The 25,093-nt window shown below is 42.9% G+C and overlaps 1 protein-coding gene across 2 annotated transcripts in view; it reads left to right on the top strand.

Annotated features, from left to right (window-relative positions):
* The window catches only part of CLIP1 (CAP-Gly domain containing linker protein 1), a 59,898-nt gene that overhangs the window by 24,905 nt on the left and 9,900 nt on the right, over window positions 1-25,093 (top strand). Inside the window, exons 6-19 of one of the 2 annotated variants that reach the window (XM_059485017.1) lie at window positions 3,148-3,345; window positions 3,705-3,808; window positions 4,338-4,398; window positions 10,251-11,195; window positions 12,305-12,421; window positions 13,304-13,361; window positions 13,594-13,677; window positions 14,266-14,422; window positions 14,983-15,148; window positions 15,238-15,453; window positions 16,466-18,697; window positions 19,843-19,980; window positions 21,065-21,171; window positions 23,393-23,516. In XM_059485017.1, coding sequence (XP_059341000.1) covers window positions 3,148-3,345; window positions 3,705-3,808; window positions 4,338-4,398; window positions 10,251-11,195; window positions 12,305-12,421; window positions 13,304-13,361; window positions 13,594-13,677; window positions 14,266-14,422; window positions 14,983-15,148; window positions 15,238-15,453; window positions 16,466-18,697; window positions 19,843-19,980; window positions 21,065-21,171; window positions 23,393-23,516 — 4,707 coding nt within the window. The remainder of the gene's footprint in view (window positions 1-3,147; window positions 3,346-3,704; window positions 3,809-4,337; window positions 4,399-10,250; window positions 11,196-12,304; window positions 12,422-13,303; window positions 13,362-13,593; window positions 13,678-14,265; window positions 14,423-14,982; window positions 15,149-15,237; window positions 15,454-16,465; window positions 18,698-19,842; window positions 19,981-21,064; window positions 21,172-23,392; window positions 23,517-25,093) is intronic. The other variant, XR_009419674.1, reaches the window with a different exon arrangement.

The following is a 25,093-nucleotide window of genomic DNA, read 5'->3' as shown; positions in this document are numbered from 1 at the left end:
CTTCGCATGCTGCCCCTCCCTCCCGCCCAGCCCGGCAGGGCCCTGCAGGGTTCTTGGTGCTCCTCCTCCTCCAAAGCATGCGCGAAGGAAGGAAATCTTAGCTGGCCCTGGAGAGCAGCTGAACAGTTGAATATTTAATTGAAGCTAACAGAGTGATTGCAATAAGAAAGGGGCTTGGGATGGCAGCTGATTTCTCTGGCTGCAATCTGTGATGGTGTTCGCAGGGTGCTCGCAGAGACGAGGATCTGACTCCGTGTTTCAGAAAGCTTAATTTATTATTTTATGATATATATTATATTAAAACTATACTAAAAGAATAGAAGAAAGGATTTCATCAGAAGGCTAGCAAGGGATAGAGAAAGAATTATAACAAAATCTTGTGACTGGGCAGCTGGGCTATGATTGGCCATTAACTAGAAACAACCACATGAGGCAATCACAGATGCACCTGTTGCATTCCACAGCAGCAGATAACCATTGTTTGCATTTTGTTCCTGAGGCCTCTCAGCTTCTCAGGAGGAAAAAATCCTAAGGAAAGGATTTTTCATAAAATGTGTCTGTGACAGCAATCTGCATTTAATTCATTTTCTGAAGCTTCCAGATGTCACACTCAGTTTGTTTGAGCAGGAAGCTTCACGTTGGCTAAAATGTTCCAAATTTCCTTTTGCTGTTCAAGAGATGAGTCAGCTGAGAAATGCAGCAGGAGCAATTTCCAAGTCTCTGCTGACAAGAAGCCTCTTTCTTTTCTTTTAGATTTGGTTTTAATCCTATAAATTCATAAAGGCTGAGTGTTGCCAAGTGCAGTGGCTCAGGTGAAATCTAACACAGTACTAATTCCACCTAATACACTTACTATGGATTCTTTTGAAGTTGCTCTGTTACATAAATGTCCTAATCTTGGGTTGCAGCAGTAAAATGGAAATCTGGGAAGGCTGAATTTTGAGAAGTCTCTTTTATGGCAGTTGAAAACATAGAAATAATTGGATTTTTCCACAGTTCCCTAGCTTATTCCTTTTATTTTTTTAAACCACAGTCCATAGATAGATCTAATTAGGAAGGAGTGACTCCCAGTGCTGTGGAGCAGGTTCCCTGTCCCACTGTCCCACTGACCAGCAGGTGCCCAGAGGTGACTTCCCCTGCTCCTGCAGGACTGAAGCAGATTACCAGAGGTCAGCAGTCGGTCAGGGCACCAGGGTTAATACCTGGCCACAAAAAGGATTTTTATTTGGCACAAACAGTGGGACTTCATCACTTAATCCATTCTGGAAGTTGCACTTGCAGCTGCAGAGTGCCCTCTAGTTTGGGATCACAGCACTGACACGTGGCACCAAATGCTTCATTCCATGTGCTGTGATCCCCCAAGTTACACCTTGTGAGTGTCTAAAACCTGTTTGCTTATTTTGTTGTGTCCCAGGGATTTTGCATGATTTAGGTCATAAAATACAAAGCTGCTGTAATCCATTATATCTGGAATTAAAATTCCAGCTTTCTCAGGCAGGGTGAACATTTGGTGGCCATCCAAGTTAAAAGGATTGTCCAAATAATTCTGAGACTTTTTCTTTAAAAGTTAAGCTGCTGGGGAAACGAGATTTCCTGTAATCAGGTTTGACCCAGCAGACTTTTCCTGCTTCAGTTTCTAGGAAAACTAAAACTTCTCTGGGGATTTCTGGACTCTTACATTGACTGCTCCGTTGTTCAGGGCTGTTTCTATTTTCTTTTTCCTGAGTAATGAAAGCAGCTGTCAGAGTAGGTGATCCATTGATTTAAGGGGCTGTCTGATGCAGTTGGTGTTTATTGCTGAGTCTGAAGGAAGCTCATGCTTCTCTGAAGAGTTTTGGATTTGTTTTGCAGTTGGGAGTGAGGGGTGATTTGAACACCTAAAACTGTTAGAAAGCAATACACTCTGGAATGGGATTTTTTCTAGAAACTGGGAGGGTCTGGAACAACCACTGCAGCATCAGAGTGAATGTGGTTTATTCTGTCTGGTACTGGAAGGGACCAGCAGTGGATTGCAGAGTGCAGGGTGGGATCCAGGCTGGCAGGAGCTGGGCAGGGATTGTGCAGCAGGGAAGGGGAGGTGGCTGAGCTGGCAGGACAAAAATCCCTGCTGTGCTCTCAGCTGGGGCTGGGGGCAGTGCCAGCTTCCCAGCTGGCAGCTATTCAATGTTTGCATCTCTGCAAGGATCATGCTCCTGATTTGGGTGATTAGGCAGAGCTAAAGGATACAACAGCAAATCTTCATGGTTTGGGTTTTTTTAAAAATTACCTGAGCTGTCATTCTCATTTAATACTTAGGCAAATTTCTCAGCTGTTAAAGACAGGTTTTATGAACAGAACTGGATTTTTTTTTCAGTTTTTGCTGTTTTCACAACTATTGCTCACTTAATAATTTTAATTTATTTACTTTCCCTTCTAGCTCAAGAACTGGTAGCTGGTAGGGACATAGTGAATTTTCCCTGGTACTGATTCCAGTGGGGCAAGGTCAAGGAAAACCTGGTTTCATTTTAGCTACAATTCTCCTGATTAATTTTAATCTGCATTCTTGAAATTTAATATTCCAGATCTTTTTCCCAGAAATAATTTAATTCCAAGTAATATAAACATATATTTTATTTTATATACAGTTGTTGTTCTTCACAAGGTTGTAGCTTTAAGGTCAGGGTAATTGCTCTTCATGCTGGCTGCTTTTGCCATGGTAGAGGTGCCAGATGCTGGTGGGAGTCCCCAGAGCTTTTCGTGGAGCATTTGGAAGTGTTGGACTGCTGCTGGTGACCCAAGATAGTGACCTGTTAAATAGAGACGTGATTTTTTTGGCCTATTAGAAAGCTGCCTTTTTTTTTTTAATGCAAAAAGATGCTCAGGAGCATCCTGAGCCTGCCTTTGTGTGAGTCTACACCTTCAGCTGAGGCCTTTTATTTTCACTTCATCCCTCCTGCCTCTTCCTCTGGCTGCTCCTCCTTACAGGGCTGTGTGGTGGCCACTGTTAAATTCTGGAAAATGAATTTAAGTGTAAAAGGAGAAGGTGCAGTAGGTCACAGAAAGCATTTGCTCTACTAACCCTGTGTTTGTGGATCTGGAGGTGCCCACTCCACCCCTGTTTCCTTTCTCTTGGTGCAGAATGGTTTTTAACTCATTTATTTTGTGAAGTTGACAGAAACCTCTTCCCGCTATGCAAGAAAAATTTCGGGCACCACAGCCCTCCAGGAGGCCCTGAAGGAGAAGCAGCAGCACATTGAGCAGCTCCTGGCAGAAAGGGACCTGGAGAGGGCAGAAGTTGCAAAAGCAACGAGCCACGTCGGGGAGATCGAGCAGGAACTGGCTCTGGTTCGCGATGGGCACGACCGGGTGAGGGAGTTTGTGTTCCTCTGGAGCAGAGATAACACCATGGCCTTAACCTCCAAAGTGGGCTTTTCCTGCTGAAAAGGGCTGGGAGTAAGAGGTGCTCTGCTAAAAGTAAAATAATCCATACCTGTGAGATGTCCCTTGTGGGATCTTTGGCTTGATGAGATGCCAGATCTGCTGGATTTAACTCATTTTTGTTGAACTTCACTGCAGTCTTTGCTCATGTCCATATTTGATAACATTCCTGTCACTTGGCCCATCACTTCACCAAATCCTGGCTACTGAGGTACAGGTACATAAATTTAAAAATTCTTGTATTTCCCAGCTTAGTAAATTTTGGTTTTATTCCTCTTCCTGATTAGCACGTGCTGGAGATGGAGGCAAAAATGGACCAGCTCCGAGCCATGGTGGAGGCAGCTGACAGGGAGAAGGTGGAGCTCCTCAATCAGCTGGAGGAAGAGAAAAGGTAACCCCAGACTGTCCTCATTAGTGTAATTAATGTTCCTTTTGTGCTCCCCTTGTGCATCTTGCTGTTCATCCTGATCCAGACACGTTTCTCAGTGCTGAAGTTTTGATGCAATTGTGACATCTTGAAGTCCTGTGGATCCTTTGCATGTGTGCTGAATTTCTGGCTGTTTCCTGCATGGATGGTAGAATATATAGAATGTGAGATCAAACTGCTGATTTAGGTCACCTCAGATCATCCAGAAGGGTGACAAAAGGAGAGAATCAGTGAGGATTTCAAGGGTTTTAATGCAAAATGCCCTCTTAAGAGCTGCAGGACTAGTGATGCCTTGCTTTGGCACTGGTAGTGTTTTAAGGACAGAAATTTCCCTCCCTCTGGTGCTTCCTGTGAGAAATTTCTCCTTAACGTTGCTGGCAGTTTGCTGCTACAGTGGGAATGTTGTCACTGTCATTCTGATTTTCCACTGAAAAGTGAGCTTGAAAGCATTTGCTTCCAAAATTACCTGAATTTTAATGAGTTGTCCCCACAGGAAAGTTGAAGACCTTCAGTTCCGCGTGGAAGAAGAATCCATTACCAAAGGAGACCTAGAGGTAAAATATCTCCAGCTTTGTAAAAGGGATACCCAGGAGGGCAGGAATCATTAAAAGATGCAATCCTGGTCCAGCCACATGAAAATCATACCCATTTCTGCAGTCCTTTAGTAAGCCCATTGTCCCAAAATTGCAGGATTGCACCCCAAATTCAGTTACACGCTTCAGCAAAGGCTGTGCTATGGAAAGGGTGTAGTTACTTAGAAAAAATAAATTAATTCATAGAAAATTCTACCTTTTGCTGTTAAAAGTAACCACTAAGAAGTTTAACCAAAATTTAAATTGTTTTGAAGTTACAAAATTGCAAGTTAATATTTATGCTTTTGAAAATTAATATTGAAGACTTGAACTGTTTGATCCATTTCTTGAGTAATTCCTGTGCTTCCCTTAAGGAAGGTTGATTAATGAAGAGTTTGCACATAAAATGTAAATAGCAATTCATGTGTGCAACTTTTATCTGTTGTTTATAGAATTGTAATGTTGGGCTGCAGCACAGTGTGTTATTGCACACTCAGAATAGAAAACATTTAGGGAAGGATTGCACTCAAGTATCTGAGCACTGCCAGTTTTTTATCCCAAAATTCCAATTAATAAGCAAGATACTTTTAATTGCTGTATTGTCTAATCAGAAGCATAAAGTACAAACTTATTTAACTGTGTTGCTATCAAGCATTTGTGATTGAAGTGCTAGCCTTATGGAAAATACTCATTTCATATAACATTTCTTTTATTTTAGTCTTCCATCCATTTTAAGATACCTATCTAGACTCTTCATAGAATGCTCCTTTTATTGTTTAGTCCATGGAAATATTTTAGTTTTTTATTTTCTGTTAAATCAATCGATAATCATGGCAAACGATCCTAAAGACTCTGGTTTTTCAAGCTGCTTAACTTGGGGGTTTAAACTGAATTCAAGCTGATGGAATTTCTCCTGTTGTTTGTGTTGGAATGGCAGTGCTGAGTCTGCAGGTGAAACATTTTTGTTTGTTTGTTTTTTAATTTTACTGATAGCGAAAGAGGCAGATTTCGGAAGACCCAGAAAATGTAAGAGGGCACTTCAATGTGCAGAGACATCCCATGTTAACAGATTGTGTGCAGAAAATGCTTATACTGATTCACTAACTGCATAATCTGTTATTGAGACATTGACTCTGGTATTTGTGTGCATGTTGCTTTCAGAGCAATTACAACATTTCTTGGAAAGAATGTGTGTAATGACTAAACGTGGCAGTGCCATTAACTGCAGCCAGGCCAGTGTGGCTTTAGAATTCTGTAGGGTCACAACCTTTGCAGCTCACTCAAGAGTCCAGGAGCTTGCAGAACTTGACTGACCAACATCCTGAAGTGGCCTTAATTTAAATGTAGGATTTTTGCTGTTTTCTTCACAAAATCCTGCCTGCTCTCCTATGAGATCCTGCTGCTGTTCAAGAGATGACAATTTTTCTGAGGGAAAAAATCTGTCTAGTCTTCATCTTCCCATATTTGTTTCCTTTTTTTCTGTATGAAATGCTGAGGGGGAACATGATTAAAACTCTCTGAACAATTACTTTACAAAGCTGTCTGATTTTACTGTTTCTTCATGTAGCTCCTCTTCAAATTATGTAGGAAAAATGTGTTACTTGATAACAGAAATGGCCATGCAAGATGTTTAAGGAGTCCTCTTGCTTCCCTAACTCAGATTAGTGGAATTTTAAAGGTAAATTTATCCTCTGCTGCATCCCCAGCCAAGACAGGAAGTTCTCAAGACCAGAGCTGGATCCTGCTGTGCATCCTTAGGGGTTCCCTTTGCAGAGATCCCTCAGGGATCTGCTTCTCCTCCAGTCTCCCCATCAGGCTGATGCTTTGTTAGAAATAAATCTGCATGTGCCCTTCCTTCCTCTTGTTTTGTGTACTCCTTCTTTGATCCCATCTTTCCTCCTGACTTCCCTGTTCTGATGTTTCCATTAAAAATTGAGATTTTCACTCTCCAGGGGAGACTTTCCAGGCTGCCCCTGCCTGATCCTGGTGCTGTCCTGTGGTTGTGTCCCAGCACGAGGGGCCTGGAGGGTGCCCTGCCCCATCCTAGAACTGATTGTCAGGATTTGTGGCCTCAGCACAATTTCCCAGTTTGATGGAGATGTCACAGGGAGGTTTATTCTGGAGTGAAGGAAAGGCCAGAGCACAGAGGTGCTGCAAAAGGCTGATCCAGCCTCCAAGTTTGGGTGGCATTCTGGGAGGTTCAAGGCAGAGTCAGAATCCCATTTCCACCTCCCTGATTGTGAAGCTCTGGAGAAGGGGAAGATGATTCTATTGGCTTTCTTGTCTGTTTTTTTCTTTCCTGTTTTTCTTTTCCATCCAAGTTAAGGTTTGCAATCAAATTATTTTCTTCTTTTTGGGGTATTCTCTCTTCTCAGTTCTGGGTTTCCTCAAAGAGAACCATAATCAGTAAGAATTTCTCTCCACATCATCAGGAGAGAAATTGGAGCAGTTCAAATTTTTTCAGTGATTTTTACCTCAGTAAATCTGGAATCTGTCCCTTGGAAATCAGATTTGATTAAAGGATAATCTCTCATCTCTAAATTGGGAAAATGGTGTCAAACAAAGATCTCAGGAGTATTCTTTTCTAATCTTTTATTTCCATTTTGGCAGGATTTTAACTTCCTTGCCTTTGTAGTATGTAAGAGATGGGATTTAAAAAACCCCAGTAATCAGTGATGGTCTGTCTGATCTTTGGAGCAGGAAAGCACTGTCTGTAAAATGAATGATCAAAGAGTTTGGGTTTTATGTAGCATAAAAAACCTTAAGGTTACATATTCCAAAGGCACACAGGGGGAATTCTGTAACCATGAGATTTGGGATTTCTTGAATTTTAGTAGATCCCCTTGGTGAATTAGAATTGAATTGGAATTGAATTTCCACCTTTTAAAGCAGATTGTTTTTCAAACTTACTTACAATTTGGTTGTGGATCAAAACTAACACTGACCTGTATCAGAGAGAAAACTGAATGGTAGCCACTTATTAAATATTACTTCCCTTAGAATACTTAATTCCATTTTCAAAGGCTATGGGCTGGAAAAGCAATAATCTGTGTTCTTGGAGCATTTTTGCCTGTCACACCCTGAAGATCTTCCACTGAGTGAGAAACAGCCCTGCTACAGAATGAAAGCATCAACAGATCTAAGGAGCAACTTAAAAGTGTCTATGGACCAAGAACTCCACAGAAGCATGGCCAGCTGTTTTCAGCTGTTTAAAAAATTCACCCCCTTGGGTGTCTGGATGCTTTTTGGAAGGAAGAACTTGCTGCTGCCGAAGGAATTCTGTGTCTGGAGAAGCAGATAAGGAGCTCATCCCCATCTTTATATTTCTCTTGCATTTTTTTCTCTTCCCCACATCAGATGTGCAGGTCAGGTTTGAATTACCTGCTGGACTTTCCCTGCTCCTCCCAAACTTCAGGTTCTCTTGCAGGGACTATCTGAATATCAAGCCAGAATATCAAATATTCTGTGTTCTTGCTAAAAATTCTGTTTGTGAGCAAAAAGCAGGAGGTACCTGCTCACTTGGGTTCATCTGTGTCCTACTTCTCTTTAGGAACCTGTTAGAATTCCAAAGATCCTACTTCTTTCTTACTTCCACATATTCTTCAATATATTTAGACATCCATAACTGCAGAGCAACCAGGCTGATTCACTTTTTTATCTGGTTTTGAGGAATCTTGTAGCTTGCTTCCTTCCTGAAAGAGGAGAAGAGGGGGGAAACAGAGCAGGATTTTGGAGTTACAGACAGCCATTCTCTCTCTATTTCTGTTCAGATAATTCAAACCATAGTGACAGAGGAGCCTTCGTGTTCCCAGCTCTTGGCCAGAGGCATTTTTATGGCTGAGACTTAGAGACAGCTACTATCAAAAAAAGAAAGTTAAAGTTTTGATTTGTCACATGAGCTTCAGAGGAGAATTTTTGTCCCCTTGTTAATGAGGAATTTTTTATAAAATCAGCCAAAGGCATTAAAAGAAAAGGTAGTGGGATGATAAGGAAAGGGACTTCCCATCCTGTTAGAGCAGGAACAGATATATATGCACATTTATATATTTTTGACATAACTATTCTAATTTGTGCTGAAAACTTCATGTACTGATAAATAACTTCTACTCAGCTGCATGAAACTTTTTTTGTTCCCATTCCTCCGTTTGCTGTTCATTTTATTTATTTATTTATTTATTTATTTTACACGGTTGATTTCATTTTTACACGCCCATCCATTCACACCTTCAGCCCATCCTCCTCATCCATAGCATTTTCCTGTCCATTTTCCCCCCCTTGCATCCTCTCTGCTCACCTGTTAGAAGGCTCTGGCAGCACGGCCTGCATGTGGCTCCTCCTCTTGTGCTGGCATGTGATGGTGGCACCGTTGTGTTCTCTTCCTCTCCCTCTCCACTAACAGACGCAGACCAAACTGGAGCATGCCCGCATTAAGGAGCTTGAACAGAGCCTGCTCTTTGAAAAGACCAAAGCTGACAAACTCCAGAGGGAGTTAGAAGACACTAGGGTAATGGTTTTCCCTGTTTGAATAACGAGCCTGATCTGTGTTGTGGAAGATTTCTGGTGGCACAAAGCCGGGGGTGACACGTGCTGGAACAGGTCCTTGCTCCTGCCGTAGCCAGAGCTGGAACACTGTAAAAAATTAGGATTAATTTTGAGCTTCCCTGGGGTGTGTGTGTGTGCCTGGACATGTGACTCGTGCAAGAACTCAGGTAAGATGTCTTCACACTGCAAAAGTAATCCTTGGATCCAAAAGTAGCAAGATGGGATCGTGAGTTGACAGAAAGGAACATTCAATTAGCATGAGTTGACAGAAGGGAATATTCAGTAGCTCATTTTAAAAATTAGGACAGTTCATTAAACCCCAAAAAGCTAAGACTGAACATGCCAGTCCTTTTAACACAAACTGAGTATTTGGGGCTTGGTTCCTGAGCTCTACAGTAGCTGCTGCACTGTTTGCTTTGCTAAATCATAGTTTGCAGTGGCTTTTTAGCTCTTTTTTTCCCCACTAATGATATAATCTTTTAATGATTATCTCAGTAATTAGTAATACTGCTGCCTGTCAGAATATAGCTGACCAAGTCAGAAGTCCAGCAGATGTCAATTTTTAAATAAAAATAGATATATATATATACACACACACACACACACATATATTCGTGCTCACACATGGGGATTTTCTTGAAGGTCAGGTATGATGAATAAAGAAACCCAGGATGAATATAAAACCAACAATTTAATGTGTAATAAGTACTTTTAAAGGGCAGCTGTGGGTAAGTGATATCTTTTCCAGGAGGTCAAAGAAGTAACTTCCTAATTAAAATTAATTCTGGGAGCTTTTCTGTAGCAAAAACTGCTCCAGCAGTCAGTGAAAAGCTCAGATAGTGCCAGGACACTTTTTTAGAGAGAAGGAGATATAGAAGGGATTTCAGAGGATTTATCAGTTCAAAATGTGTTTATCAGTTTCTGACAGTCTTATAGCTGGTGTGAGATGAATTTGGAAGAAATTATTTCAACAATGACCTCAAGATTCTCCATTCTTTTCCAGTCTGCCTTAAAATGGTTCTGAGGAACATTTTGTTAATCATTGATAATACCCATTCGGGTAGTTTGTAAATTTTTTAGTAATTTATTTCTAGATACTACCAGAAGAACAAATTTTAGTAAATTCTATGTTTCTAGACAATAAAAGATGTTTGTCATATGAACTGTGGACATTTTTCCCTTTGTGAAGCAATTTGCAACGCTCGGTGGAAGCTTTTCAGCAAGGCCTGAGTGTCTCTGTAGGAAATGTGTCTTTTGTAATTCTTCTTTTCTTAAAATGCTGTTGATCACAGGTGGCCACAGTGTCAGAGAAGTCCCGGATCATGGAGCTGGAGAGGGACCTGGCACTGAGGGTGAAGGAGGTGGCTGAGCTCCGAGGGAGGCTGGATTCCAGCAAACACATCGACGACGTGGACACTTCCCTCTCCCTGCTCCAAGAAATCAGTTCTTTGCAAGAAAAAATGGCAGCAGCTGGCAAAGAACACCAGAACGAGATGAACTCGCTGAAGGAGAAGTTTGGCCTTAGTGAGGAAGCCTTGCAGAAAGAGATCAAGTCCCTTTCAGCTTCAAATGAGAGGATGGCAAAGGAAAATGAATCCTTGAAAAGCAAGCTTGACCACGCCAACAAGGAGAATTCTGATGTGATTGAGCTGTGGAAGTCCAAGCTGGAATCTGCAATTGCCTCCCATCAGCAAGCAATGGAAGAGCTGAAAGTTTCTTTCAGCAAAGGTGTTGGGGCTCAGACTGCAGAATTCGCTGAGTTAAAGACTCAGATTGAGAAGATGAAATTAGACTATGAGAATGAAATGGCAAATCTAAAACTGAAGCAGGAAAATGAGAGATCTCAGCACCTGAAAGAGATCGAGTCCCTGAAAGCAAAACTGGTGGCAGTCACGGAGGAGAAAGAGCAAAACCTGGAAAGCCTGAAGACCAAACTGGAAAATGTGGAAGATCAGCACCTTGTAGAAATGGAAGACACTTTAAACAAATTGCAGGAAGCTGAGATAAAGGTAAAGGAGCTAGAGGTACTGCAAGCCAAGTACAATGAACAAACCAAAGTTATTGATAGTCTTACACCACAGATCAAAGCTGCTGAAGAAAAGCTTTTGGACCTTGCTGCACTTGAGAAAGCCAATTCTGAAGGTAAATTGGAAATCGAGAAACTTAGCAAGCAGCTTGAGGCAGCTGAGAAACAAATTCAGACTTTAGAGACTGAGAAGGGTGATGGAATTAGCCAGGTTTGTATCAACATCCATCCTTTTGGTTTTCTTTTGCTTTTATTTTACATTTTTACCCTTTTAATCTGCTATAGGAAATACATCACAGAAAAAATGAGTTTTCCTGAAGGTGTATCTTGGGACCATCTGAGGAGGTTTAGAGGAGCAGGAACTGGGTCCTGTCTCAACAGGTTTTGCTGCTCCACCTGCACCAATCAGCAAAAGGAAAAAATTCCTTCTGCACCTCCTTGCTGCAGATCTGGGCATGTCTGTGCTGAAATCTTCCTGTTGTGGAAAAGTTGTTGGCTGGTTTGGGAGAAGGTCCACACACCCTAGGGCTTTAATCTTTGGAGATAGATAAGGGGGACTTGGGACTCAGTGGGGAAATATTTCCTTCATTACCTTTCCCCTCCTCTGACAGGTGATGGGAGAGGCTTTTAAAACAAAAGAAAGCACAGAAAATCCTGGTGGAGCTTTTCTTTAGGCCCAGGCTCTGCAGGGATGGTTTTGGCACTGTTTGACAGCACTTTGGGGCACAGACTGCAACTTGGTGCAGGATTTTCTTTGGGTTTGGATGAAACCTCTGTAAAGCTGATGACAGTGAAGAGTAGTGGGGAAATAACTGGAAAAAGCTCCCTTAAACTCTTCACAGGTGGTTCCAAGATGTGAAATTTTTACCTTGACTCCTTTTGAGGCCACACTGGATTTCTGCACTGGGAGTGCTCCAGAGATTCCCTCCCTGTGTGTGTATTGATCTGATCAGCCAATTGAAGCACAAATAAAAAAAAACCAAAAGTACTGATTGAACTAATGCTGAAACTTTGAAATTGTGAGTGTATTCAGAAATGTCTGCCATTAAATAATGTGTTCACAATTAATGCCAAAAGAACTAAATTGTAGTGATTTCAAATCTATTCCAAGATGCAATTAGTGCTGTGATGTATGCAGTCATCAGTGGAAATCAGCTTCACTCAGGTAACCCATCATGGTTTTTTCTTAATTTTCTTTTATTTTTCATCTTAGAGTGATTTTGATATTACAGTTATTTCTTTCAGATTCACCTTTTAATTTTCCCAATTTTTCATTCATGTTTCTCATTTTATTTTACTCCATTTCATCACCTTTGTTAGGCCAGTAATCTGGCCAAAGAACTGCAGGGCAAAGAGCAAAAGCTTCTTGAATTTGAGAAAAACTTGAGTGCAGTAAATCGAGTTAAAGATTCTTTGGAAAAGGAACTTCAAGTTTTGGTGAGTAATACCCCAAAATTTTGACTTTACTCTTTGGATTTTGGGTTTCATGGTGAGAGTGTCATGGAAATCTGTGGATCAGCTCTGAGCAAAGCCTTCCAAAGGTGTTTTACTCATGGAAAAAATGGGGAAGGGTTTGTGGTTAATGGGACCTGCCTCAGAATAAAAAGAGCATTTCACCTCAGTCCTGCTTTATCAGGTGTTTTGTCTAAATAGAACTCATCTATTTATGGATTGCAGATAAAATTAAACCAAATCAAAAGCAGCAGCAGTTTAAATTTAGGAACACTTAATGGCCCTTTATTGTAGCTGTTGTGCCAATTAATGCTTGCTACACGCTTCTTATAAATTGTTTTAAAAGACATTTCTCATTTACATAAGTTTCCAAATGCTGTCTTGTTGGGTGGGGTTTCCCTGAGGAACTTCACTGGCATTAGTAACAAAACAATGGGAATTTTGGTCTTTCCATGGCCAGTAGTAAATACTCAAACTTGGTGGAAGAGCCTCACTTGTCTTCCTGAAAATCCTCCCTTTTCTTCACTGTCAGGCATCAATTCCTGCTGGTAAAGCTGGAGAACCCTGGTGGGGGAGGGCTCACAGGTGTCCCCTGTGCAGCCTGGGAGCAGCAGGGATAGAAACCCCAAATTCTTGTTTCCCACCCTGGAATCTGTGGCAGCTGCTGGAGGAGTTGCTTTAAATCTTGAGGGACTTGCAGCCAAGGCAAGGGAAATCTGTGCTAAGCTGTAACCCAAAAACTCGAGATCTCTTATGATAGGAGCAAAGATTGTTCTATTTGTACATGAAAAATACCAAATACAAATTCAGTGGTTGAATTGTTCTGTTACTACCAAGCCTTACCTTAAGTTTTTATCAATTTTTCAGAAAGAAAAATTTACTAGTGCAGCTGATGAAGCAGAGAATGTTCAACAAGCTATGCAAGGTATGTGCTGCTAAAATAAACAGAGAACTAAAAAGCTGCAGAAATTAAATGCCAACAAAATGTGTTTTTTAAACACTTTCAAGCTCATAGCTGATGTCCCAGCAGTTTCAGGGGCTGTGGAAATGGCAGGATTATTTGTAGCCTCTCTGAAGGGTGACATACCTTGCAAGTAGGTAGAATTGTCTACATTTCAGTAGTTACTTACTTTGTTTTCCAAATTTTACTTGCCTAGAAACGGTGAAGAAGCTGAACCAAAAAGAAGAGCAGTTTGCACTCATGTCTTCAGAACTGGAACAGCTCAAGTCTAGTTTGACTGGTAAGGAAGGGATGAAATGGAATGTTCTGGAAATGCCTCAGCCTTGTGCTCTGTAGCCTGCAGGAGGCTTTGCTGTGCCTTTCATCTCCTTAGATCTCTGTAAAACCAGTGCAGGGGGTTTGTGCCCTGGAGCAAACCTTGCCTGGTGGCAGAAGTGACCCCAAGGCTGCCCCTGCCCCTGGCAGTGCCTGCCCTTCCCTGAGGCATTTTTCACTGCAGCTCTGTGCTCCCTTCCTTGTTCATTTTCTGCTGCTGTGGAACAGCTGAGGAGTGACTTCACCTGCAGGACCTGCAGGTCTCTTCCTCCACTGCCTCCTTCCCCTCTGGGACAGCAGAACTTGTACCAGCATCTCATGACCTGGAGTGAAACACTTCTGAGACAAAGAGCTCCTGACCAGCTCTTTGCTAAGAAGTCCTTAACCTTCTGCTGCAGTTACCAGTTCAATCAAACATAATTTTTCTTTTTAAAGGGGTGATCTGTGAGGTCTGGAGCATCAGTATTGCTGGTTTTAGTTCTTTAGTCCTCCAGCTGTTCTTTGCATGCCCTTCCTGTAGAATTTACAGCTTAACCACCTTTGTTTTGCTCAGAGATGGAGAGGAAGCTGAGGGAGCGAGAAGAGAGGGAGCAGCAGCTGGTGGAAGCAAAAGCCAAACTTGAAAATGACATTGCAGAGATCATGAAGTCATCAGGAGACAGCTCTGCCCAGCTCACAAGGATGAACGATGAGCTGAGGTTAAAAGAAAGGTATTTCATCCCTGCCACATCTCCCCTCCCACACTCCCAGCTTCTCATTTTATTTTTCTGTAAATATCTGAACAAGATGCTCCTGAGTGTCACATTGATATGACAAGTGAGCTTATTCTAGCAAACTAAATCAATCAAAGCAGTCTCCTGGGAGTGGTTTGAAGAGCATCCAACACTGATAATTCCAAAATTCTTACATAACATGCTTCTTATTGCCCACAGTAAATGACCTCTTGAATAATCCAGACTGTTTTGTGATTGTGCTCCATGATTATTTGATTACCTGATAAACTCAGTTCATTTAGATATATAAAAGACTTGGGTCACAATTTTGTGAGAGAAAATGTGGGGGGTTTTCCCCAAATAAAAATTGTGTGTACAATACTGGGGAGACTATAACTTGATCTTCCCTGTTTAGCAGAACACTATCTTTTAAACAATGTAATCTCTTTCTAAATGCTTGGTCAGAATATAGAACTCCAGCACAATCTTGGCTCTTTCATCTCTGTGCTTGTGGTGCTGTCAGCAGAAAGTGATGTTCTTTCATTTGCTCTTTCCAGGCAGTTGGAGCAAATACAGCTCGAGCTCACAAAGGCAAATGAAAAGGCAGCTCAGCTTCAGGAAAATGTGGAGCAGACAACCCAGAGAGCTGAGCAGAGTCAGCAGGAAACTCTCAAGATTCATCAAGCAGAACTGAAAACTCTGCAGGATCATTTAACAGACATGGTAAGAACAATTTTAAAAGCACCAAAACTGTGCAGAAAAACGGTCCCACTGCTGCTTGAGCTGTGTTTTACTGTCTTACCTTCCACCAGAAAAAGCAGATTGAGAGCAGCCAACATCAGTACAAAGATCTTCAGGCAAAGCATGAAAAAGAAGTTTCTGAGCTGGTGGCTAAACATGATGCAGACATCCAAGGGTTTAAGCAGAACCTGCAGGATGCACAAGAGGCACTGAAAAGTGCCCAGAGGAAAAACAGCGAGCTGGAGGCACAGGCTGAGGAGCTGCAGAAACAAGCAGAGCAGGCCAGAGTAAGTGGCTTTTGTCACTCTGCAAGTGACTTAAAGTTCAAATTTTGTGTCTCAGTGACTCGTTTTCTGTCTGCTTCAACCTTTCCTAGCCAGATTTTTGTAGTATTTCTGTTTTGACCTTTCCCAGGGTGTGGGGTGTGGGTTAGGGAGGAGAAGCCCGCAGGACAAACTGGTTGTTAGTTCTGCGCTCAGTTCCACAAGAGTTGATAAGTTCAGTTCTTTAATATCAGTGAACATTTTATGTTCATAGATCTGGCTCAGCACAGCCAGCTGGAGCCAGATGTCATCCCCTGGTTTTTTATATGCTTGCATTTTAAGATGCATTGTGAACTAGTTCATTTAGAAGTGCTACACACCTTTTATTTGTAGTATGATCTGCAGCTATTCAGTGTGTGTAGCTTGACTTTAGCAATTTTAATTTTTCCTCCCATTTCTTTGACTTTACTGCTTGCTTTCATGCCTCAGCAATTATTTGCTATAATCTTTGCTGTATTATTTAGCAAATTATTTAGTGTATAAATTGACACACAATATTGACAGCACTGATGTGGTGTTTTGAATTAAAGGGATAAAATTAAAGGGATCATGACAACATATTTATGAGAAAATCATGAGGAGGTGAAACTGAGAATTGCAAGTCAGTTTCTAATAGAACTCCTTGCATTTTAATTCATTTAGAGTCTCATGAAATCATTCTGTGGCTCTTCTGAACAATTTACAGTCAGTCAATTTATTGAGAGTACTTTTATAAATTACATGAAATTTTGGATGGAGGAACCTTTAAACCATGATAATTTTAATATTATTTAGCCACTAAAAACCTCTTGTGGATGATGTGTGTTCTGTAATGTAGCAGGGGTGTCTGCCAGCAGAGTTCAAACAGACACAGTGTGTCAGTGTATACACTTTTAAAACTTTAATTAAGTTGCTCTATTTGCCCTTAAAGCACAATTCTCATTTGTCTGCTTGACTTGATTTTTGTTTTCCCTTCCCCCCGACTTTATTTCTTTAGTCCTTAAGCTCTGTGTTAGCCTCCTCCAGAAAAGAAATCGAACAAATGTCAGACAAGATGAGGGCTTTGAGATCAGAAAAAGAGACTTTGGCACAGGAGGGGAATACTTTAAAATTAGAGAGAGGTCCCTTGTTATCAAAACTTAAAGAATTGGAATCAAAGATTTTGTTAATGCAACAAGACCAAGAAGAACTGAAGGCAGAAAATAAAAGAATCCTAAAGCAGAAGGAAGAAGCTGAGGCCAGAAGCCAGCAGGAGAGCACAGAAAAGGGAGCACTGGCTTCTGAGAAAAGCAAATTACTCTCTGAACTCGGGGCAGTGCAGGCAAAGCTGCTGGAGGCAGCTCAGGAAAATGAGGCTCTGCAGTCCTTGGAGTTAACCTTGTTCCAAAAGCTGGAGGAGCTTCAGGCCAGCAGAGATGCCATGGATGTGGCGTGTCAGAAACATGTCAAAGAATGGGAAGAGCTGGAGAGTTATCAGAAGAGACTTTTGGAAGAGAAAGATGCAGCTCTAAAAGACAAAGATGAAGTTATCCAGAAGCTGGGAAGTTCTTGTGAGGCCCTGGCCAGAGAGCAAAGGGAGCTCCAGCAGCAAGTGTCAGCTCTGGCTGCAGAGAGAGTGTCGGCTCTGGGGGAGCTCTTGGCTCTGCAGGACAGACACAAAGCCCTGGAGGAGGAGCTGGGCAGGGTCTTGTCAGGCCTGCAGGAGGAGAAGGAGATGCTCCTCAAAGGCGCAGAAAAGCTGCAAGTGAGCTTAGACCAGGCAGTCAGTGAAAACCAAGTGTTAAAAGTGAGAGAGGAGGAGATGCAAACCCAGCTCACCAAAGCGAAGAAAGACACCCAGGAGCTGCAGAGTTCCCTTGAGAGCCTCACTCGTCTCCTTGAGGAGGTGAAAGCCTCAAGAGACACACTCAGTTTGGAATGCAATCACTTACATCAGGAGAAAGAGGCTCTTTCCTCATCAGAACAGAGGCTTTTGGCTGAAAGGGAGCAATTTCTCAATGAAAATAAGGCAACTGCTGAGAAGCTTGTGAAGGCCTCAGCATATGCTGAGCTTTGTGAGAGAGTCTGCGCTGAGAAAATGAACAAGCTGACCTTGGAGAAGGAATCTGTCCTTCAGAAGTTGTTGCAGTTTGAGGAGCACAATGAGGCTCTTCTCCAAGAGAGGAAGGAACTGGAGACAAAATACTTGGAGCTTCTTGGTGAAAACGAGTCCTGTGCAAAGGCAGTTTCTGATCTGAAGAGAGAACGTGAGCTGGACCTTTTGGCCAGGAATGCTCTGGCTGAAGAGAATGCCTCACTCCAAAATTCCATTGAAGCCCTGAAGGGAGAACTCAGTAAGAAGACTGAAGAAAACCAAGATTTAATGGCCTGTAAATGTGACCTTTCCAATCTTCTGCGGAAGGCCCAGGATGCCAAAAGAGCATTAGAAGCTGAGCTGGCAGCTGCAGCACACACCAAGCAGGTCCTGTCGTCTTCCTTGGACACCTGCTCCTTTGCCAGGGAAATGCTGACCAGGGAGAGGGATGAGCTGCAGGAGGAGTGTCAGAAATTAAACAAAGAGGTTGCTCTTGTGAAAGAATCCTTAACCTTGGAAAAGGAAGCTCGAAAACTGGACGAGAAATCATTTCTGTTGGGACGTACAGAACTTCAAAGGAACATCTGCTCCTTGGAGAGGGAGCTAGAAGAGCTGAGAGAGAAAAACAAAGTTCTGGCCGAGAAAACACTTTCCATTGAGGAGAAAGAAAAGTGTGAAATGAAACTGGTGGAGATAATGAGAGAGGAACAAGTCATCTGTGCAGAGAAGGAGCATGTCACTGCCAACATGAGGCGGCTGAAGAGCAACTTTGCCTCCGTGTCCAGAACCGCGGCCGAGTTCCGGGGCGTGCACAGCGGCATCGCCAGGAAGATGGATGTGCTGGAGCATGAGATGGAGCTGATGGAGAAGGAGGGAACTGAGTACCTTCAGGACCTGGAGATCCTGAGGAAGGAGCAGAAGAATCTGCTCCTCAGTCAGGAGGGACTAGTGAAGGAGAAGGGGATATTATTCCAGGATTATTACAGACTCCATGAGGAGGTTAAACTTTTAGAACAGACTAACACTGACCTCTCAGGCAAATTGTTGGAGTCTCAGGGCCAAAATCAGATGCTGCAGGAGCAAATGAAAAATCTGATTTTGAAAGTAAAAGAAATTGAGACTCTCCAGGCCCAAGCAGTAGTACAGAAACCAGAGGTATTGAAATTCATAGTTAAAAGTCAAGTCTGGGGCTGGTTCTACTAATCCTGAGCACTAACCCTGCTGTCCTGTCTGCACCTCCCTGCACTCAGCACTTGATAACACACTGCACTTGTGGGCTCTCAGTGTGGTACCTGGGGGGTGTTGCAAGTTGCAACTGTGAGTCTAAAAGACACTCTTTTTTTTCTTTTTTTCTTTTTTTTTTAATATTTTTAACTACAAAAGCCTCTATTGTTGCTGAATGTTGCAAGAAAACAACATAAACTGTGAATAAAAGGAAGTTGTGTTCCCTGAATCTGTGAGGAGATGTGGAGCAGCTCCTTCTGCTGAAGGACTCTGCAACATAAAATTTAAAGTAGTGATAGATAATGTTTTCAAGTGGATCTTTGTGTAATTTTATGTGCAATTACAGCAAACTACCAACCTGAGTTACTCCAAAAATATGAAAGAATGTGCTGGTTCTGTAAATTGGATAAAAGCAGTGTGAGAGGAAGGGAAAATATTGACAATTCTGGAGTTCTTTTTATTCACAGAAGCGTTTTGTATTCACCACCAACAAATTCTTTATAAAACACTTTGATTTTCAGTTTGTGTGGCTTGAAGCCCAGAAAATCACATGGAATGCAAATTGGGATCAGGAGATCCTATAGATTATACCTGCCTAAGTATTTTAATATCATTGTGAAGTATTTCCTTTTTGAGGCCATAATGAACAACACTGGAATAATGCAATAATTGGCTTTATCTCTAATTCCATTATTTTCCAAATATTTGAAGTTTTGTGAGCCCATATTTCTGAAAATACACCAGGCTGTTGGAAGTGAATATCTGTTGAATTGCTGCTGCCTAAAGAGGTGAGAGATCTGAGAGCAATCACAGTGGTGATAATGAGAAATCCAGGAATTCAAATTCCTCAGATGTGACATGAGCATGGGGTTATAATCTGTTCCTGCATGGAATTGAATCCTCAGTTCATTTCATACTTTGTGCAGCTCCAAAATTCAAATAAATTCCCAGTTTAAGTCCTTACTTACCTGGGAAGCAGCTGACAAACACGGAGCTGTGCATAAAGTATTGATCTTTTGCTGTCAGAGTTCCTGCTGGGAATAACTGGTTTTTCCCCCACCTCCCTTTATATCCAGGTGGCCAAACTGGCAGAAGATGTTTCCCAGGCAGTGGAGCAGGTGACCAAGGAGAAGGATGCCATTCACAAAGAGAAGATTGAAACTTTGGCCTCTTTGGAGAACTCGAGACAGACAAACCAGAAGCTGCAGAATGAAGTAATCACATTAAATTCTTATCTGTGAAAAGTTTTACCTGCTTTGTGAGAGCAGCTGTTGAATTGTAGAGAATTTAAATAGGCAGGAGAGGATTCTGCCAATTTCCCACTGTGAAAAATTCCTGGATGAGCACAGAGTGATGGAAAATGCACATGGTTTTTTGGTCATGGTTATTTTGTATTTTGTGGTGTCAGTCCAAGGTGCAGCAGCTCCCGTTGGGATCTGTGTCCTGTCCTTGTCTTCCCACCACTCTGAGCTGCTCCAGGGCCTGAGGAAGGGGAGGATGCCCTGAGCCTTGGCTGTTCAGCACTGCCAGAGCCCTGGGGGTGAGCAGCTGGGATCTGCCAGTGCAGAATTAGGATTGGTGACGTTCATGTGGGAGGGGTTCCCTTCCTGGATTAAAAAAATCCACAGGGTCCTGCAATGCCATGAGAATGGCTGCAGATTATCTGTTATGTAATAAATACACTCTGGTGCATGCAAACAAATCAGCTCCATGAGCTGCTGGTGTTTCTGTGGGGGGCACGAGCTCAGGAAATCCGTGCCCAGCACTTTGTCCCATGCAGCAACATCTCTGCAAGGAATTCATCTCCTGGGGGTGCAGGCACAGCATTCAGCCCTCCTGACTCTCAGAAAATAAGGTATGGAAAAGCAGAATTCATGAGTTAGCTTAGAGGCATCAAGATCAAGGGGACAGCTGGCTTTAGCAACAAGCTCTGCATTTAAAAAACAAATAATGCTCTGAGTGCTGCAGCAGTTGATGGAGGTGCTTTGGGCTTTACCTTGGGGTGTTGGCCCCACATTCCTGGAAACTGCTCTCCAGTGGGCTTGGGATTCTTTGTGCTGCTCTCTCTGAATGCAGAGGTCTTGTAACATTTGTAGTTGGACAAACACATCAGTCCAGACAGGCTGGGTTAATTTAGGGGCTAAAGATACCGAGATATATATATATAGACAGATATAGATATAAGATATGTAAGATATCTATATATATCTATCTATATATATGTATATATGTATATATGTATATATGTATATATTAATGGTTTCATTGATGTAATGAGGATTTTTTTTCCTCTTTAAGTTGGACATGCTTAAACAAAACAACCTGAAAAACGAAGAGGAACTTAATAAGTCAAAAGAGCTTCTAAATCTGGAGAACAAGAAAGTGGAAGAACTTAAAAAGGAATTGTAAGTATTTCACTATTAAATCTGTTCATTTTTGTGGGTACATTTACCTCTTCTTTTTTTTTTTTAATTGTCTTTCAGCAGCTTTCTGATATCCTGACTTGTAAAGCAGATATTGACTCAAAATTGTTTGCCAAATGTTTGGCATGTGCAAAACTTGCCATGAGAATGTTTCTACTAAATTACTGAAGGGAATTAAAGAAATCCTTGGAGAATAGTTTGAAACAATTTGTTTGTTGGAGGGTTCTGCCACCCAAGGGCACGAGATAATATTAAAATCTTTATTAGAAGAGAATTCTGATTTAATTACAAGTACACTTGGAGTTTTAGGTGGCTTTGCTTATAGAAACTTGACTCTGCTTTTGTTTTTCATTCATGGCTTTGTGAAGTTTATTTCTGTGTATTTATTTCCTAAATGGTGTAAACCAAATCCTATATATGGGATATAAAACTTGAGTTAATTGTTCTTTATTTGAACTGCTTCATTGAAAACCAACATTTGCCATACTGCAGGCTCACAGTGTATAACACTGGCCACAAACAAATGAACTGAAAGCATTTGAAATCATGAAATTTGCCCTGTAGAATCCCATTGCAGCAAAGCTGCTGCTGTGCCACAGGGAATAAAGATCCCAATTCTTGGGGCCCTGCAGGGGCTGCACATCCCCAGCTCTCAGAGGGGCTGTACATTAAATCACAAACCAATTTCCACCTGGGCTCCCCGGGGAATTTCCTGGCTCATGGAGCAAGAGCTGGAATCTTGCTGACAGCTTAAGAGCAGCTCTGACTAATTCTAATTATTGTAGTTGCATTTGTCATCTTGTGGCATCTGTGGTGACACCAGGGCACAGGGGCCAGCAGCTCACAGAATTCAGTGTCTGGCTGTGGCTTTGGAAAACCTGGAGCCTTGCACAGAGCCCTTTGAGAAAGGCAGGATTTCCTTCCAGGAATTGTGGAAAGGCAGCAGATATTGGGCTGTAATTTGCCAGGCAGGAATTCTTTATAGGAGATGCTGCCTTGAGAATCTCCAGCACCACCAGGTGTTTCAGGACCCTGATCACTCTGAGGGGGTTAATTCTGTTCTTTCTTAGATTGAAGTGGCCTCTGATCATCAGAGCTGGGACCTTGGGGACAAAGGGAAGCTTGTGTAGTTTTTAATTGATCTTTAGTTGTTTTGTGTGTTGCCCTGTTTTAATGACAGTAAGAATTAGCCTGGTGCCAGGGATTCCTGAGCAGCAGAGAGCTCCAGTCCAGGGGGATCAGGGTGGGAATTTGCCCAGGTGAGACCAAGTAGAAGGAATGGTTGAAAAATTAGAGTCCCACGAGATGCTGAACTAAAATCAGACTTTTGTCTAAATGTGCCAACAGATCCTTGTATTTTGAAGTGCGTGAATAAGTTGGTGACGTAAGGGTTCTTCTCCTTCCCACAGTTATAAAAGTATTTTTAATATTCCAGTCAAGTCTGTAGTATTGGCACACAGGAGTACTGCATCTCCTTTTTTAAAAAGCAAAAGAGTAATAAAAATTACTATTCAGTGAAATTAAGGGTATCTTTTGTGCTTTTTGAAAGATGTCAAATCTTAAAGATTTTCTGTTAGTCACTCATGTTACAGCCAGCATGCTAAATGTTTTTAAAAATTTGTTGCAAATCAACATATTTAAGGGAACTATACTCATTAGTAGCAACACAGGTTGATGAAAGCTGCAAAGCCTTTTTTCCTTCAGCTTTGGTTTTGTCTCATTTGCAGTTTTGTGTCTGTTAAAATAATGGAATAGATCAGGTTTTGCTTCCTGTGATCCTGCACTATTGGATGTCAGACCTGACGGGGAGTAGTTAAATAAGTGGAGCTCAAAGCTCTTTTTTTTTTTATGCCTTTTTTTTCCAAGTTTTCTTTCATTTTTTATGCTTTTGAGCAATTGTGTTTTACCTCTGGCTGCACAGTTCAGTTCTGTGAGCAGCCCAGGCTGCAGACACGGCCAGCCCTGTGCCCTGCACAGATCCCAAACCCCATCCCGTGGGAATCCCGGGTACCTGCAGCCCTGGCAGGCTCCTCCCGTCCCCGGGGCTGTCACCGCTGTTCCCGCTGCTGCCAGCCCCGTGACCCCGCTGGGTTTTGTGTATTTTGTGTATTTTGTGTATTTTGTGTTTTCCCCAATGCGAAGCCGCCTCTCTCCCCCGGTTTCTCGCGTTGCCGTGGTAACGATGCTCTCTGTGTGCTCGCAGCGAGGCGCTCAAGCTGGCAGCGGCTCACAAGTCCCAGCAGCTCGAGGCTCTGCAGGAGGAGAACGTGAAACTGGCCGAGGAGCTGGGCAGGAGCCGGGACGAGGTCTCGAGCCACCACCACAAGGTAGAGCGGCGGCCGCGGCGGGGGGAGCCCTGCTGAGAGGAGCAGAGAGGGGCTGGGAATGCTCGGGAATGAATGTGGAAGCCCCCTGCACGGGGAGGGTGGAAGTGCAGGCTGGCAGAAGGTTACATAAGCCGGGAGGGTACTTGGGAAGGCTCGGGAATGAGCAGAAATGAAACGTGCTTCAGCCAAGTGTATTAACAGAGAGCTGCTATTTCTGTCGGGAGTGATTTTGTTACACAACTGTGGAAATGTCCATCCACCACTAAGGAAATGAAGCTTTTTAATTCTTATTCCTGCTCTCCTCACTGAAAACAAAGAGGATTTAGGATGCATTTCAGAATACTGTGTAAAACTGTTTGGTTGGGCTTGTGTCTGCTCAAACTTCGCCCTGTGCTGCAGCCAGGCAGTGACCCAGGGAACAGAACCCCTGCAAGGTGTTTTGCTGGTGATAATTATTTTTACTTTTTACAATTATATCTGAAAAAGTCGTTGGAATCCTAAATGATGGGCAAGTTACTCAGCTTGTGTCACTGGTACTTGCCAGAAGATGAAACAGATTTACAGCCCCTAATGTGGTGGGTTTTGTTTGTGTGAAGCAGTTCCAGTGACAGGCATGCTGTGAGGGAATCTTTGGAAGATTGTATCCAAAAGATCCAAAAGCAGGGATGCAGGAGACTGAGGTTTGTGTCCTGCCTTTCTGGAGATCTCCTGTGCAGGGAGGGGATCCTGTTCCCCGTGACAGGGCACAGACTCTTCCTGCAACAGGCTCAGTATTTTTAAAGCCAAGAGCTGATTTTTCCCCAAGGATCCTGTTTGGAAGTCCTGAGGATGGGTGACTCCAGCCCTGGCTAGTTTGTAAATCCCTTTAGCTGCTGGCAGGAGTGATGCTCAGGCTCCTTGGTCCTCAGGAGCCTTGGGAGGTGAGGAGCAGAGTCCCAGACGTGTGGGCTCAGCACTGACTCATTCCCCATCTGAGGAGCAGAGTGGGGAGGGCACATCCCAAACAGCCAGTGGGAGCTGCTCCCCACTCCCACAGGGTTTCCTAAATTATTTCAGAGTCCTTGAGGCAACCTGTTATTTTCAGAGAGAGTTGTAACTCCAGGATTGGGCAGCATTGGTCAAATCTTGTGCATTTTGTCACCCGGAGTGGCCCCGAGGGAGGGGCCCTGAGCCATGGGCCGGCTGTGTCCCTGCCCTCCCTGTGTGCCTCCCTTGTTTGCAGCTGCCCTCGGGGAGCATTCCTGCTGTGGGGCTGTCAGCAGGGATCCCTCTCACTGCCAGGACAGGCAGCTGCAGTGTGGGAGCACAGGGATGGATCCAGCACCTCACAAACTGGAGCTGTGTCAGCCCAGCCTGTCCTGCCCATGGGGAGATGCTCCAGGAGCAAAGATCTGCTGGAGCTTGGCTGCACAGCCTGTTTGCCTTCTTCAGCCCTTTGTGTTGCACTGTGTCCCCTGCTGGAACATGGGCTCTGCCTGGTGCAGTTCCCAAATGTTTGATTTGGGCTCTGGGATCTGGTGAACAGCTCAGCCTCCCAAAATCCTGGGAGAGGCCTTTGGTACCCAACACCTCCCCTC

The sequence above is a fragment of the Ammospiza nelsoni genome, chromosome 18, assembly GCF_027579445.1.
Source record: "Ammospiza nelsoni isolate bAmmNel1 chromosome 18, bAmmNel1.pri, whole genome shotgun sequence".
In the NCBI taxonomy this organism is placed as follows: Eukaryota; Metazoa; Chordata; class Aves; order Passeriformes; family Passerellidae; genus Ammospiza; species Ammospiza nelsoni.
Note: the sequence above shows the minus strand (reverse complement) of the source record. Positions and strands in the feature narration are given on the sequence as shown.